Raw genomic sequence first — 14526 nt, 5'->3', positions numbered from 1 at the left:
AAAACAATCCAGGAGTGATATCACAGGGAAACGGTAAGTTCATTGTCTGGTAAATAACTGCTCATTTGAATGACCTATTCTCAGTTGCTTTCAGATTTGCAGGCGATGTGTTGTACCTGCACGATGTGGGAACAGGTGGACCCCATTGTGGTTTCTAGTGAACACATCTGTGGCAAGTGTTGGTTGCTCGTGGAATTCCACCTCCGAGTTGATGAGCTGGAGTCTGAGCTTCAGAGGCTGCGACACATCAGGGAGGAGGAGAGTTACCTGGATGCTGTGTTTCAGTAGGCAGTCACACACCTCAGAATAACCTCCTTAAATTCAGCCATTGGTCATGGTGTAGCCACCTAAAATGGCTGATTCCTTATTAATTTGGCCAAAACCCGATTTTAAATGGCTAACCGAAAAGGCTGATGGGAAAAGCAGCCAACAGGACACAAACGGACAGCTGCAGACAGAATAGCGTATTCGGCTCTGGGGAAGTCGGCCCAGATCGATACTCAAGGCTATTAGCAGCACATCAACCCAGACATCTGCAGTTTAATCGGCTATCCCCGGGAACAATTGCAACATATTAGCAATTGAATGCCGGGCCAGACCTGTCGGTGCCTGCAGTGGCCGAAACAAAGACAGGTGAATGACCACCCCCCCCATCGAGGAATCGCCCCATTATTGGACATATCGAACCCAGTGATTGGGAACAAGTCCAATCACTTGGGACTCAGGGTCAAGGGCCGCCCCGAGAGGCGGGAAGCCCCTGGGCCCTATAAAGTGAGGGGCCAAGTTCAGATCTCTCTCTCTCTCCTCTTCGCCTGCTCGAGACCTTCGCAAGAACATCGACCAGAAACTGTAAGTTTGACTCCAGCGATCGCTACCCGATAAAGACTCCTAGCCATCGACCCGTATCAGCCTTTTGAATCCCGCGGGTCAGATCCGATTCGATAAGCCATTCGTTTCCCTGACCTGGTGGGCCCTTCCTAAAGTTAAGTATTGGCCAGTAGTGGTAGGTTTCTATATAGATAGTAGGTTTATTGTGAAAGCATTAATTGTTGTATATAATAAATGACCGTTGATTTCAATCTTACTAAGCGGTGTGCTGACTTATTAATCATAACTCGAGCTTGAACCACGTGGCGGTATCAGAAAGATACCTGGCGACTCGTGAGCAAAGGTGACATAATCAGAGCTAATAAACTAAGGCTAAAAAGAGCAACAATGGCCAGGAGGGTGTGACTATGAGTGAGGCAGATAGAGGAATCCAGGAGGTAGGGTTGTAAGAGTCTCAGCTGTTGTTCTTGTCCAACAGGTTTGAACCTTTTGCTCTGTGTGGGCGAAGCGGGGATTAAATCAAAGTTAAAGGAGAACATAGGAATGCAGGCTAATGATGAGGTGGATTGTTACCAGAAAATAAAAGGAAGGGCAGAATGTGTGAACGTCATATTGCACCAAGGAATCATACAAGAATCGAGAAATGTGATAATAGAACAAACTTAAAGGCTTTGGCTGGGATTCTCCCTTCTGGGGACTAAGCCCCCACGCCAGCGGGAAAACTGGTGCCAACCACTCCGATGTCAACAACCCCCGAAAGTGCGGCATTCTTCGCATTTTCGGGGGCTAGGTGGACGTCGGAGAGATTGCCGCCACTCCAGCCGGCTTCAAAGGGACGGCCCGAGTTCACGCATGCGGCAAAGGGCCGGCATGATCTCGTGCATGCGCGGAACGGCCTGCATGATTCGACGAATGCGCAGACCGGCCGGCGTATTTTGGCTGATGAGCAGGGGGTTCTCTTCTCCGCTCCGGCCATGGCGGAGCCATGGAAGAGAGTAGATTGCTGAATGTGATCACGATGCCCCCGACGGGCAAGGAGGTGGAGGTGGTGGTGGCAATGGACGCTGAGAAGGCCTTCGATCGGGTGGAGTGGGGCTATTTGTGGGAGGTACTCGGACGGTTCGGGTTTGGGGAGGTACTGGTTAGTTGGGTCAGACTATTGTACCAGGCCCCAAACGCTAGCGTAAGGACGAACAGGATAATGTCAGATTACTTCAGAATACATCGCGGGACCAGACAGGGATGCCCACTCTCCCCGTTGCTGTTCGCGCTGGTCATAGAACCGTTAGCGATTGCGCTGAGAGCTGCAAAGGGGTGGAAGGGAATGACTAAGGGGGGCCAGCAGCACGGTTCAATTCCCGCACCAGCCTCCCTGAACAGGCGCCGGAATGTGGCGACTAGGGGCTTTTCACAGTCACTTCATTTGAAGCCTACTTGTGACAATAAACGATTTTCATTTTCAAGGGTGGAGCACAGGGTCTCTCTCTATGCGGATGACCTGCTCCTGTACGTGTCAAACCCACTGGCCGGGATGGAAAATATACTGGAAACATTGAGGAAGTTTGGCCGGTTCTCAGGGTACAAATTAAATATGGCCAAGAGTGAGATGTTTGTGGTGCAGGCAAGGGGCCAGGAGAATAGACCGAAGGAGCTGCCATTTAGGCTGGTTGGGGAAAGTTTCCGGTACTTGGGGATACAGGTGGCACACGACTGGGGCAGGTTACATAAGTTAAATTTGACTAGAGTGGTGGAACAAATGAAGAGGGAGTTTCGGTGATGGGATGCACTCCCGCTGTCACTTGCGGGGAGGGTGCAGACGGTGAAGATGACAATCCTCCCGAGATTCCTGTTCATCTTCCAGTTCCTCCCGATCTTTATCCCACGGTCCTTCTTCAAAAGGACCGGCAAAATCATCATGAGCTTTGTCTGGGCGGGAAAATCCTCGCGGGTGAGGGAGGCGATGCTTGAAAGGAGCCGCAGCGAGGGGGGACTGGCATTGCCAAATCTGATCAACTACTACTGGGCGGCTAACATAGCCATGATAAGGAAGTGGATGGTGGGTACGGGGTCTATCTGGGAGCGGGTGGAGGCGGCTTCGTGCAGGGGCACCAGTTTGGCAGCCCTGGTCACGGCTCCCCTACCGCTTGCGCCGGCCAGGTACTCCACCAGCCCGGTAGTGGGGGCGGCCCTGCGGATATGGGGCCAGTGGAGGAGGCATGTAGGGGGGGGGGTGGGTGCGTCTGTCTGGGCTCCAATATGTGATAACCATCAATTCGCCCCCGGGAACATGGATGGAGGGTTTCGAGCATGACGGCGGGCAGGGGTGAGGAGGGTGGGCGATATGTTCCTGGAGGGGAGCTTTGCGAGTTTGGGGGAGTTGGAGGAGAAAGCTGGGCTGGAACGGGGAAATGACTTTAGGTACTTACAGGTGCGGGACTTTGTACGCAGACAGGTCCCATCCTTCCCACGCCTCCCGCCAATAGAGATCCAGGACAGAATAGTCTCTAGAGGAGAAGGAGGAGAGGGTGGAGAAGGAGGAGAGGGTAAAGTCTCGGATATTTACAGGTGCTCATGAAGGGAGAAGAGTCCCAGACGGGGAACTGAAACTCAAATGGGAGGAACTGAAACTCAAATGGGAGGAGGAGCTTGGCGGGGAGATGGAGGACGGGCTGTGGGCGGAAGCCCTGAGTAGGGTAAACTCAACCACAACATGTGCCAGGCTCGGCCTGATTCAGTTTAAGGTTGTTCACCGGGCCCACATGACGGTAGCTCAGATGAGCAAATTCTTTGGGGGTAGAGGACAAGTGCTCCAGATGCGCGGGAGGACCAGCGAACCATGTTCACATGTTTTGGGCATGCCCTAAGCTTAGGGGGTACTGGGAGGGATTTGCAGGGTTCATGTCTTGGGTGCTAAAAACCAGGGTGGTGATGAGTCCAGGGGTGGCAATTTTTGGGGTTTCGGAAGACCCGGGAGTCCAGGGGGAGAAAGAGGCAGATGTTCTGGCCTTTGCTTCCCTGATAGCCCGGCAGCGAATACTGCTGGCATGGAGGGACTCAAAACCCCCGAAGACCGAACTATGGCTTTCGGACATGTCAAGTTTTCTGGGTATGGAAAAAATCAAGTTCGCCTTGAGGGGATCTGTACTGGGGTTCGCCCGAAGGTGGCAACCATTCATCGACTTCTTCGCCGGAGAGCGAACGTCAGCAGTGGGGGGGGGGAAAGAGATTAGAGTAGAGTAGGAGGGATAAATAGGCAGGTCGTGTTTATGGGAGAGGAGCGGGTATGTGCATTATGGTTTGGTTGAAGTGTTGGTTTTCTGTTGATGTTTGTATATTTCTGTAATCTGTAACTGTTTACAATGCCAAAAATACCTCAATAAAATTGTTTGTTAAAAAAAAAGGGAAGAGAGTATCTGAAGTGAATGTTGGTCCCTTGGAGGACGAGACCAGGGAGGACCATTAAAGCCATCCCAATTGTTCGATCTTGTACCTCCCACCAAGATGTTCATGTGTGTGCACTTTCCAGCAGAGACCACCGGAGGGTGCTCCGGAGCAGGATCTTACTCACTTTGCTCCTCGCTCATCGATGACTGAGGTAATCAACCAGCTAACTGTGCAGGCCAGGTATTTAATATGCGAGTTTCTGTTCTGCATTTCCACTGGGAAAATTGAAGGAGTTATCAGGGAAATGAAATTTATTTGTGCCCAGGAGCTTTTTAATATATCCCCATCCTTCTTTATTTTCATAGTTAGTCAAACAACGACGAATCAGACTACAGGAGGGAGATAAATCACTTGGTTGCAGGGTGCACCGAAAACAACCTCTCTCTAAATGCTGGAAAGACCAAGGAACTGATCATCGACTTCAGCAAGCGCAGCACGACATACATTCACGTCTGCATCAGTGGCTCCGAAGTGGAGATGGTCGATAGCTCTAAGTTCCTGGGGGTCACCATCACCAACAGTCTGTCCTGGTCCACTCACGTTGATGCAACAGTCAAGAAAGCCCAACAACGTCTCTACTTCCTGCGGAAGCTAAAGAAATTTGGCATGTCTGCATCGACTCTCTCAAACTTCTACAGATGTGCGATAGAAAGCACCCTATCCGGCTGCATCACAGCCTGGTACGGCAACTGCTCAGTGCAAGATCGCAAGAAACTGCAGAGTGTGGTGAACTCAGCCCAGCGCATCACACAAGCTCCCCACCCCCACATTGATTCTGTCTACACCTCCCGCTGCCTCAGGAAGGCAGACAGCATTATCAGAGACCCCTCCCACCCAGGCATTGCCTTCTTCCAGACCCTTCCATCAGGCAGAAGATACAGAAGTTTGAAGACCCGCACATCCAGACATAGGAACAGCTTCTTCCCCACAGCTACTAGACTCCTCAACGACTCCACCTCGGACTGATCTGTTCCCTGTAAGAACACTATTCACGACGCCCTATGCTGCTGTTGCTCATGTATTTGCTTTGTTTGTCCCTTGTTCCGCACTGTAACCAATCACTATTTGTTGATGTACCATTTGCCAGTATTCCCTGTTGATTATTCTTGTGTCTACTATGTACGTACTGTGTACGTTCCTCAGCCGCAGAAAAATACTTTTCACTGTACTTCGGTACGTGTGACAATAAATCAAATCAAATAAATCAAAACAGCACTCTCCCCCATCCTAACCCCATAACCCCACATGCTAATCATGGCCTATCCACCTAACCTGCACATCTTTGGATTGTGGGAGGAAACCGGAGCACCCGGAGGAAACCCACGCAGCCACGGGGAGAACGTGCAGACTCCGCACAGACAGTGACCCGAGGTCGGAATCGAACCTGGGACCCTGGCGCTCTGAGACAGCAGTGCTAGCCACTGTGCCACCGTGCAGTAGCTTCAACAGGTTTCTCATAGGTAATCGTGGTGTTGCGCCTGATTGATCATTCTACACACTGCATGTTTGAGAATTGGTCTCCTAATGTGCTGGTGATCAAGGAGCGATGGCTCCATCATGGCCCTGACGGCATGGATTGTGCTGCTGGAGTGCAATTCGGATTTTTCTAATGGCTCAAAGCGCATCTTGAGTCGCCTGCTAGATATGTCCGGAGTCTGTCCCACGTAGAACTGTAAGGTTGACAGCTCAGTAGATTTAGAGGGGGGGGAAACAGTTAAACCACCTCTTCCCCACTCTACAGCACTACATGTTGGTGTGCTCCACCACTATGCCGACCAACCAGCTGTGGGACATCCTGAGGGTGTCAAAGGCATGTTCTTTGTCTGTAGCACTGATCAGATGCAGTGTGTTCTTCCCTGACAGCACGCCTTGTGTCTATCTCTTGCAGCTACAAGAAAGGGGGCATGGCCTCTGGAATGAGGCACGTGGAAATCAACATTTACAACGTGCGCCGCCTCCTCCACGTGAAGGGAAAGAAGACTGTGACTGCTACTGAGGTAAGACTATCCCCTGAGCACGACCTGCAGCTGTATGAACCCTACCCACTATATCAGCGTCATGGCCAGTCACACAACATGTTGCTTTGTCCTGCTCTTCAAAGACTGAATAGGCTGCAGCTCTTGTTTCTCAAAGGGTGATCTGATAGCGGACTTCAAGATTATGACGGTTCAATACGGACAACGTAGAGAAGATGTTTCCACTTGTGGGGAAGACTAGAAAACATCTAGAAAACAGGTCATGTTGAGTTGAGCGTTTCAACCACAAATTCGGGCAGTGAAATTCCACCTGCCACCACTCTCTGTGTGAAAATATTTATCCGCATGTCCCTTCTAATCCTTCTCCCAACTACCTTAAATCTTAGGGTCACCCCTTAGCCGCCTCCTGTTCGAAGGAAAACAGCGCTAGCCTAGCCATTTCCTCATAGCTGAAATTTTCAAGTCCCAGCAACATTCTTGTAAATCCCCCCTGCACACTCTCCACAGCAATTATGTCCTTCCTATAACGTGGTGACCAGAACTGTACACAAAATTCGAGCTGTGGCCTAACCAGCTCCATCATTACATCTCTGCTTTGCATTCAATACCTCGCCCAATAAAGAGAGGCATTCTATATGCTTTTGTTACCACTTGTCCACCTGTTCTAAGAACAAAGAACAAAGAAAAGTACAGCACAGGAACAGGCCCTTCGGCCCTCCAAGCCCGTGCCGACCATGCTGCCCGACTAAACTACAATCTTCTACACTTCCTGGGTCCGTATCCCTCTATTCCCATCCTATTCATGTATTTGTCAAGTTGCCCCTTAAGTTCTGTTACCTTCAAGAACTTCGGGGCATACACTCCAAGATCTCTCACTTCCTCAACCCCTCTCAATATCTTCCTATTTATTGAGTATTCCCTTGCTTTGTTCCCGCTCCACAAATACATTACCTCACCTTTTTCTGGATTGAATTCCATTTGCCAATTTTCCACCCACCCAACCGAACCATTGATATTGTTTTGGAGTCGACAGCTATCCTCTTCACTGTCAACTACACGGCCAATTTTGTATCATCTGCAAATTTCCCAATTACGCCTCCCTCATTTAAGTCTAAATCATTCAAATATACAACAAGGGCCCCAACACTCTCGTGGTGCCAGCTACTTCTATGATGGTATACACCTCTTATTTTGGGATGGAAATGTACCCATTCTGGGAGAGATCCTGATCACGCCAGCTGGAGCGGGCCAGGAGCATTAGAAACTGCAAATCCCAGGCCTCTCTCAGAATTCTCCCAACATAACAGGATTTGCACCATGCTAACTATCCCTGATCAATCTGTGCCTTTTAACCTGCCTCTCAGAATTATTTCCAATGATTTGTCCACCACCAATGTCAGGCTGACAGGCTATCCCTGACATCCTTTTTAATAATGGTACAATGTTCACAGACCTCCAATCCTCACCGTGCCTGTATCTAGTGAGGATTGTAAAATGATCCTCTGACCCAACTGCCATTTCTTCCCTGGCTTCAGTTAACAGCTTGGGCTATAATCCATCTGGCCCTGTTGATTTATCCACCTCAAGGATGTCAGTCCCTCCAATACTTCCTCTCTCATTATGCTTATTGTAAACAATATTGTACTCATCTCCTCTTAAACTGGAACATCTGCATCATTCCTCTCCTTACTGAAGACAGAGACAAAGAACTCACTGAGACCATGCCCACATCTTTTGCATCAACGCGTAAGTTACCATGTACATCTCTGATATGCCTTACCCTTTCCTTAGTTATTATCTTATTCTTAATGTACTGGTAAAACATCTTTGTGCTTTCCTTGATTTTACCTGCCAATATTTTTGGTATCCTGTCTTTGCTTTCCTAATTGCTATTTTTACTTCACCCCCATACGTTCTATACTTCAGTATATACGTTCTATACTTTTCTAGGCTTTCTTCAGTATTAAGCTTTTTGTGACTGTCATCAGGTTTTTTTCTGCTAACCAGGAGGCTCGAGTACCGCCCTTTTCTTTCTGGGAAATATCAACACTGTGCCCATAGACTCTCGCTTTTGACTGACTCCCACTGACTTGACAATGTTTTCCATCCCAATAGGTGTATCCAGTCCTCTCGTTATATCTACCCTGGAAAGGTGGAAGGCTCAGTGAACATCTAAGGCCTTGACTCCAAACCTGCACCAACTGAACAGACCAGTCTTTTCGAGACAATGCAATAATTGGTCAATCTCTAATTGCTGGCACTAGGTGAAAGTTAATCTATCGTGTATTATGTGTTTTACAGGTTGAAATGAGTTGGGGGAGTTACAACTTGGGTGACGTATTTCTACTGGATATTGGCAAAGTTATAATTCAATGGAATGGGCCAGATAGCAATAGAATGGAACGACTCAAGGTAGCGTATTTGCAGTCAATGCTCTCTCTGCTTTTATACAGAACCTTTTGGAGGTAATATTCTGATACATTTTCCTGGGGTAAATTCCCTACATTTCCACTTCAGTGCACTATTGGGGGAGTGCTGTATTGTTGGAAGAGCCAATGAAATAAGGCCCTGGCAGCCTGTTGAATGTTAAAGATGACATAACTATTTGAAGAGAAGGAAATTCTCCCAATGGCCTGGGCAAAATTCATCGCTCGATCAATGCCACCATAAAGAAATAATCTAGTCGTTAATCTCATTGCGAGCTGCAGCATGATACTAGTGTAAAATGCCTGCAGTGTGTAATCAGATGCCACGCTTCTTATTCCGCTGCTATTCTGAATTGTCAGATGTGACTCAGTCGGTAGCACTTTTCCCTCTGTGTCATAAGGCAGTAAATTTGAAGACTTGAGCACAAAATCCAGACTGACATTCCCAATACGGCGCTGAAAAATGCTGCACTGTCAGAGGGTCAGTAGTGAGGGAGTGCTGCACTGTCAGAGGGTCAGCACTGAGGGAGTGCTGCACTGTCAGAGGGTCAGTACTGAGGGAGTGCTGCACTGTCAGAGAGTCAGTACTGAGGGAGTACCGCACTGTCAGAGGGTCAGTACTGAGGGAGTGCCGCACTGTCAGAGGGTCAGTACTGAGGGAGTGCCACACTGTCAGAGGGTCAGTAGTGAGGGAGTGCTGCACTGTCAGAGGGTCAGTACTGAGGGAGTGCTGCACTGTCAGAGGGTCAGTACTGAGGGAGTGCTGCACTGTCAGAGAGTCAGTACTGAGGGAGTACCGCACTGTCAGAGGGTCAGTACTGAGGGAGTGCCGCACTGTCAGAGGGTCAGTACTGAGGGAGTGCCACACTGTCAGAGGGTCAGTACTGAGGGAGTGCTGCACTGTCAGAGGGTCAGTAGTGAGGGAGTGCTGCACTGTCAGAGGGTCAGTACTGAGGGAGTGCTGCACTGTCAGAGGGTCAGTACTGAGGGAGTGCCACACTGTCAGAGGGTCAGTACTGAGGGAGTGCCACACTGTCAGAGGGTCAGTAGTGAGGGAGTGCTGCACTGTCAGAGGGTCAGTAGTGAGGGAGTGCTGCACTGTCAGAGGGTCAGTAGTGAGGGAGTGCTGCACTGTCAGAGGGTCAGTACTGAGGGAGTGCTGCACTGTCAGAGGGTCAGTACTGAGGGAGTGCCACACTGTCAGAGGGTCAGTAGTGAGGGAGTGCTGCACTGTCAGAGGGTCAGTAGTGAGGGAGTGCTGCACTGTCAGAGGGTCAGTACTGAGGGAGTGCTGCACTGTCAGAGGGTCAGTACTGAGGGAGTGCCACACTGTCAGAGGGTCAGTACTGAGGGAGTGCTGCACCGTCAGAGGGTCGGTACTGAGGGAGCACCGCACTGTCAGAGGGTCAGTACTGAGGGAGTGCTGCACTGTCAGAGGGTCAGTACTGAGGGAGCTCGGCACTGTCAGAGGGTCAGTACTGAGGGAGTGCCGCACTGTCAGAGGGTCAGTACTGAGGGAGTGCCGCACTGTCAGAGGGTCAGTACTGAGGGAGTGCCGCACTGTCAGAGGGTCAGTACTGAGGGAGTGCCGCACTGTCAGAGGGTCAGTACTGAGGGAGTGCCGCACTGTCAGAGGGTCAGTACTGAGGGAGTGCCACACTGTCAGAGGGTCAGTACTGAGGGAGTGCCGCACTGTCAGAGGGTCAGTACTGAGGGAGTGCCGCACTGTCAGAGGGTCAGTACTGAGGGAGTGCCACACTGTCAGAGGGTCAGTACTGAGGGAGTGCCGCACTGTCAGAGGGTCAGTACTGAGGGAGTGCCGCACTGTCAGAGGGTCGGTACTGAGGGAGCGCCGCACTGTCAGAGGGTCAGTACTGAGGGAGTGCCGCACTGTCAGAGGGTCAGTACTGAGGGAGTGCCACACTGTCAGAGGGTCAGTACTGAGGGAGTGCTGCACTGTCAGAGGGTCAGTACTGAGGGAGTGCCGCACTGTCAGAGGGTCGGTACTGAGGGAGCGCCGCACTGTCAGAGGGTCAGTACTGAGGGAGTGCCGCACTGTCAGAGGGTCAGTACTGAGGGAGTGCTGCACTGTCAGAGGGTCAGTACTGAGGGAGTGCCGCACTGTCAGAGGGTCGGTACTGAGGGAGCGCCGCACTGTCAGAGGGTCAGTACTGAGGGAGTGCTGCACTGTCAGAGGGTCAGTACTGAGGGAGTGCTGCACTGTCAGAGGGCCAGTACTGAGGGAGTGCTGCACTGTCAGAGGGCATTACCAAGGGAGCGCTGCACTGTTGGAAGTGCTGTACTGAGCAGTGCACTATTGGAGGTTCAATACGGAGCTGTTTAGCTTGTAGGAGAGATGTTAAAACAAGGTGTAAATCCCATGGCACTATTTCAAAGTTTCCCATCACTATTCATAATTCCAGACTACAACATTTGATTTTAATTTTATTAATCTTTATTATTGTCACAAGATGGCTTACATTAACACTGCAATGAAGTTCCAGTGAAAAGCCCCTAGTTGCCACATTCCGGCGCCTGTTCGGGTCACAGAGGGAGAATTCAGAATGTCTAATTCACCTAACAGCACGTCTTTCGGGACTTGTGGGAGGAAACCGGAGCACCCGGAGGAAACCCACGCAGACACGGGGAGGACGTGCAGACTCCGCACAGACAGTGACCCAAGCCGGAATCGAACCTGGGACCCTGGAGCTGTGTAAAAGTGTATGTTACCACATAAACTCTGATACCCTGAATGATCTGTAACCCACCACCACCACCATTATCTCAAAGAAATGCAAGGAAGTTCTCCCTGGTGCCCTGGTACAATATTAATGGTCAATCAATATAATTAAAAATTATTATCCAGTCATTATCACACTGTTGTTTGACAGATCTTGCTGTGTGCAAATTGTGACTGCTGCATTTCCTAGACTACAACTTCAAAAGATACTTAATTGACTGTAAAGTGCTTTGGGATATCCTGGGTTGCGAAAGCTGCTACAGAAATGTTCTTTTTCTTCATCAGATCCTCCTCACAATGAGTTAATATTTCTTTGAATTCCATTTGGCCTCTCTGTAGGGTGTGCAGCTCGCCAAGGACATCAGAGATCGGGAAAGAGGTGGACGTGCAGAGATCGGAGTGATCGAAGGTGACGAGGAGTCAAAATCTCCTGAACTCATGAAGATTGTGATAAACTTTCTTGGGGAAAGGACCAAGAAAATAAACCCACCAACATCTGATGAAAAAGCAGTTCAAAGAATGAAAGCCAACCTTAGCCTCTACCAGTAAGAGCATCAGTAAACCTGGCTCTATTTTATATGTTGAGTAACAGACAAAAAGAGCAAATGTGTGGGATATTTTAAATGTAGAAAATTGCATATGTGAAACATGTTACATATAGAATATCAGATGCAGTGCATGTTTTATACGTAAGAGTGTATGTATGGAGTATGTTATATATACAATCGCATATATGGAAAATGTCAGACAAAGATTAATACACAAGCAAGGTGAATTACATATAAAATAGCACACGTAAAGACATTCAGCCCATCAGGTCTGCACCAACCCTCTGAAGAACACCCCACCAAGGCCCATTCCCTCACCCTATCCCCATAACCCCACCTAACTTGCGCATCTTTGGACACAAAGGGGCAATTTTTATCATGGCCAATCCACCCAACCAGCACATCTTTGGACTGTGGGAGGAAACCGGAGCACTCGGAGGAAACCCACGCAGAGAACGTGGGGAGAACGTGCAGACTCCGCACAGACAAACACCCAAGGCCGGAATTGAACCCGTATCCCTGGCACTGTGAGGCAGCAGTGCCAACTAAGCGATAGCATTCGTGGATATGGTTACAGACAGCGTAGTGGATATGGAGTGTGTTAGAAGCATAGAACCCCTACAGAGCAGAAGGAGGCCATTCGGCACATTGAGCCTGCCCCGACCCTTAGAAATAAGGGTCCAGAAAATATAATCCATGAGCAAATATTAAGGTGTTTTATCCACACCATCTAATCCTTGAGACACATCACAACCCTAAACACACTGTAGCCTCTGTTACATGGAGATTGTGTATATAATTCCATTCTGGTGTAATCTTGTTTTCTTTATCAGTGAGAGATGTCAGGGCAGGCAATGACAAATAGGAGGGGAAGAGGACATGTTGTAGACGGTGAATAGTGGGCCCTCCATGGCATAGTGAGCTTATGCAATGTTGCATTATTTTGTGTGACATACCACATCACATTCAAGTCAAACAAAGCAGCACGGTAGCACAAGTGGACAGCTCTGTGGCTTCACAGCTCCAGGGTCCCAGGTTCGATTCCGGCTTGGGTCACTGTCTGTGCGGAGTCTGCACATCCTCCCCGTGTGTGCGTGGGTTTCCTCCGGGTGCTCCGGTTTCCTCCCACAGTCCATAGAGGTGCAGGTTAGGTGGATTGGCCATGTTAAATTGCCCTTAGTGTCCAAAAGGTTAGGAGGGGTTATTGGGTTATGGGGATAGGGTTAAAGTGAGGGCTTAAGTGGGTTGGTGCAGACTCGATGGGCCGAATGGCCTCCTTCTGCACTGTACGTTCTATGTTCTAAATCGGTAAAGAGTTAGAAACAAACATAAAGAGTTAGAAACAAACTGATCCAGTTGTAAAAAGAATGGAAAACAAACAGAAAATGCTGGGAATACTCAGCAGTTCAGCCAATATTTGTTGAGAGAACGCGCGCGAGAAACAGAGTTAACATTTTAGACCAATGACCTTACCTCAGATGCGATCTGATGAAACATTATTGACTGGAAAAGTTGACTCCCAAGTATTTCCAGCATTTTGTGGCTTCGTTTCAGGTTTCCAGCATCTACAGTATTTTCTTTTTTATGTGGGGAGGTGGGATCACCTGGCACTGTTCGCAAAGTGGGGTTAGGATCGCTTTTTTTTTAAATTAAATATTTTATTGAAAATTTTTGGTCAACCAACACAGTACATTGTGCATCCTTTACACAACATTGTAACAACACAAATAACAATGACCTATTTTATAAACAAAAATGAATAAATAATAAATAACAAAAATGAAAACTAGCCCTAATTGGCAACTGCCTTGTCACAAGTAACACTCTCCAAAAATATAATTTAACAGTCCAATATATAATTATCTGTCGCAACGACCTATACATACTATACAGTATATATTAACAACCCTGAGAGTCCTTCTGGTTCCTCCCCCCCCCCCCCACCCCTCCCCCCCCCCCCCAGCCCCCCCCCCCCCCCAGCCCCCCCCCCCCCCCCCCCCCCCCCCCCCCCCACCCCCCGATCCTGGGCTGCTGCTGCTGCCTTCTTTTTCCCATTCCGTCTATCTTTCTGTGAGGTATTCGACGAACGGTTGCCACCACCTGGTGAACCCTTGAGCCGACCCCCTTAGGACGAACTTAATCCGCTCTAGCTTTATAAACCCCGCCATGTCATTTATCCAGGTCTCCACCCCCGGGGGCTTGGCTTCTTTCCACATTAGCAATATCCTGCGCCGGGCTACTAGGGACGCAAAGGCCAAAACATCGGCCTCTCTCGCCTCCTGCACTCCCGGCTCTTGTGCAACCCCAAATATAGCCAACCCCCAGCTTGGTTCGACCCGGACTCCTACTACTTTTGAAAGCACCTTTGTCACCCCCATCCAAAACCCCTGTAGTGCCGGGCATGACCAAAACATATGGGTATGATTCGCTGGGCTTCTCGAGCACCTCGCACACCTATCCTCCACCCCAAAAAATTTACTGAGCCGTGCTCCAGTCATATGTGCCCTGTGTAATACCTTAAACTGAATCAGGCTTAGCCTGGCACACGAGGACGACGAGTTTAC

The 14526-nt window shown here is 49.3% G+C and overlaps 1 protein-coding gene across 1 annotated transcript in view; it reads left to right on the top strand.

Annotated features, from left to right (window-relative positions):
- avil (advillin) overlaps positions 1-14526 on the top strand; it is a 53596-nt gene that overhangs the window by 5102 nt on the left and 33968 nt on the right. Inside the window, exons 4-6 of the mRNA XM_072494020.1 lie at positions 6161-6269; positions 8550-8660; positions 11754-11959. Of these exons, the coding sequence (XP_072350121.1) occupies positions 6161-6269; positions 8550-8660; positions 11754-11959 (426 nt within the window). The remainder of the gene's footprint in view (positions 1-6160; positions 6270-8549; positions 8661-11753; positions 11960-14526) is intronic.

This window comes from Scyliorhinus torazame, chromosome X, assembly GCF_047496885.1.
Source record: "Scyliorhinus torazame isolate Kashiwa2021f chromosome X, sScyTor2.1, whole genome shotgun sequence".
Taxonomy (NCBI): Eukaryota; Metazoa; Chordata; class Chondrichthyes; order Carcharhiniformes; family Scyliorhinidae; genus Scyliorhinus; species Scyliorhinus torazame.
The sequence above is the reverse complement of the archived record's forward strand: the minus strand, read 5'-3'. Positions and strand labels throughout refer to the sequence as shown.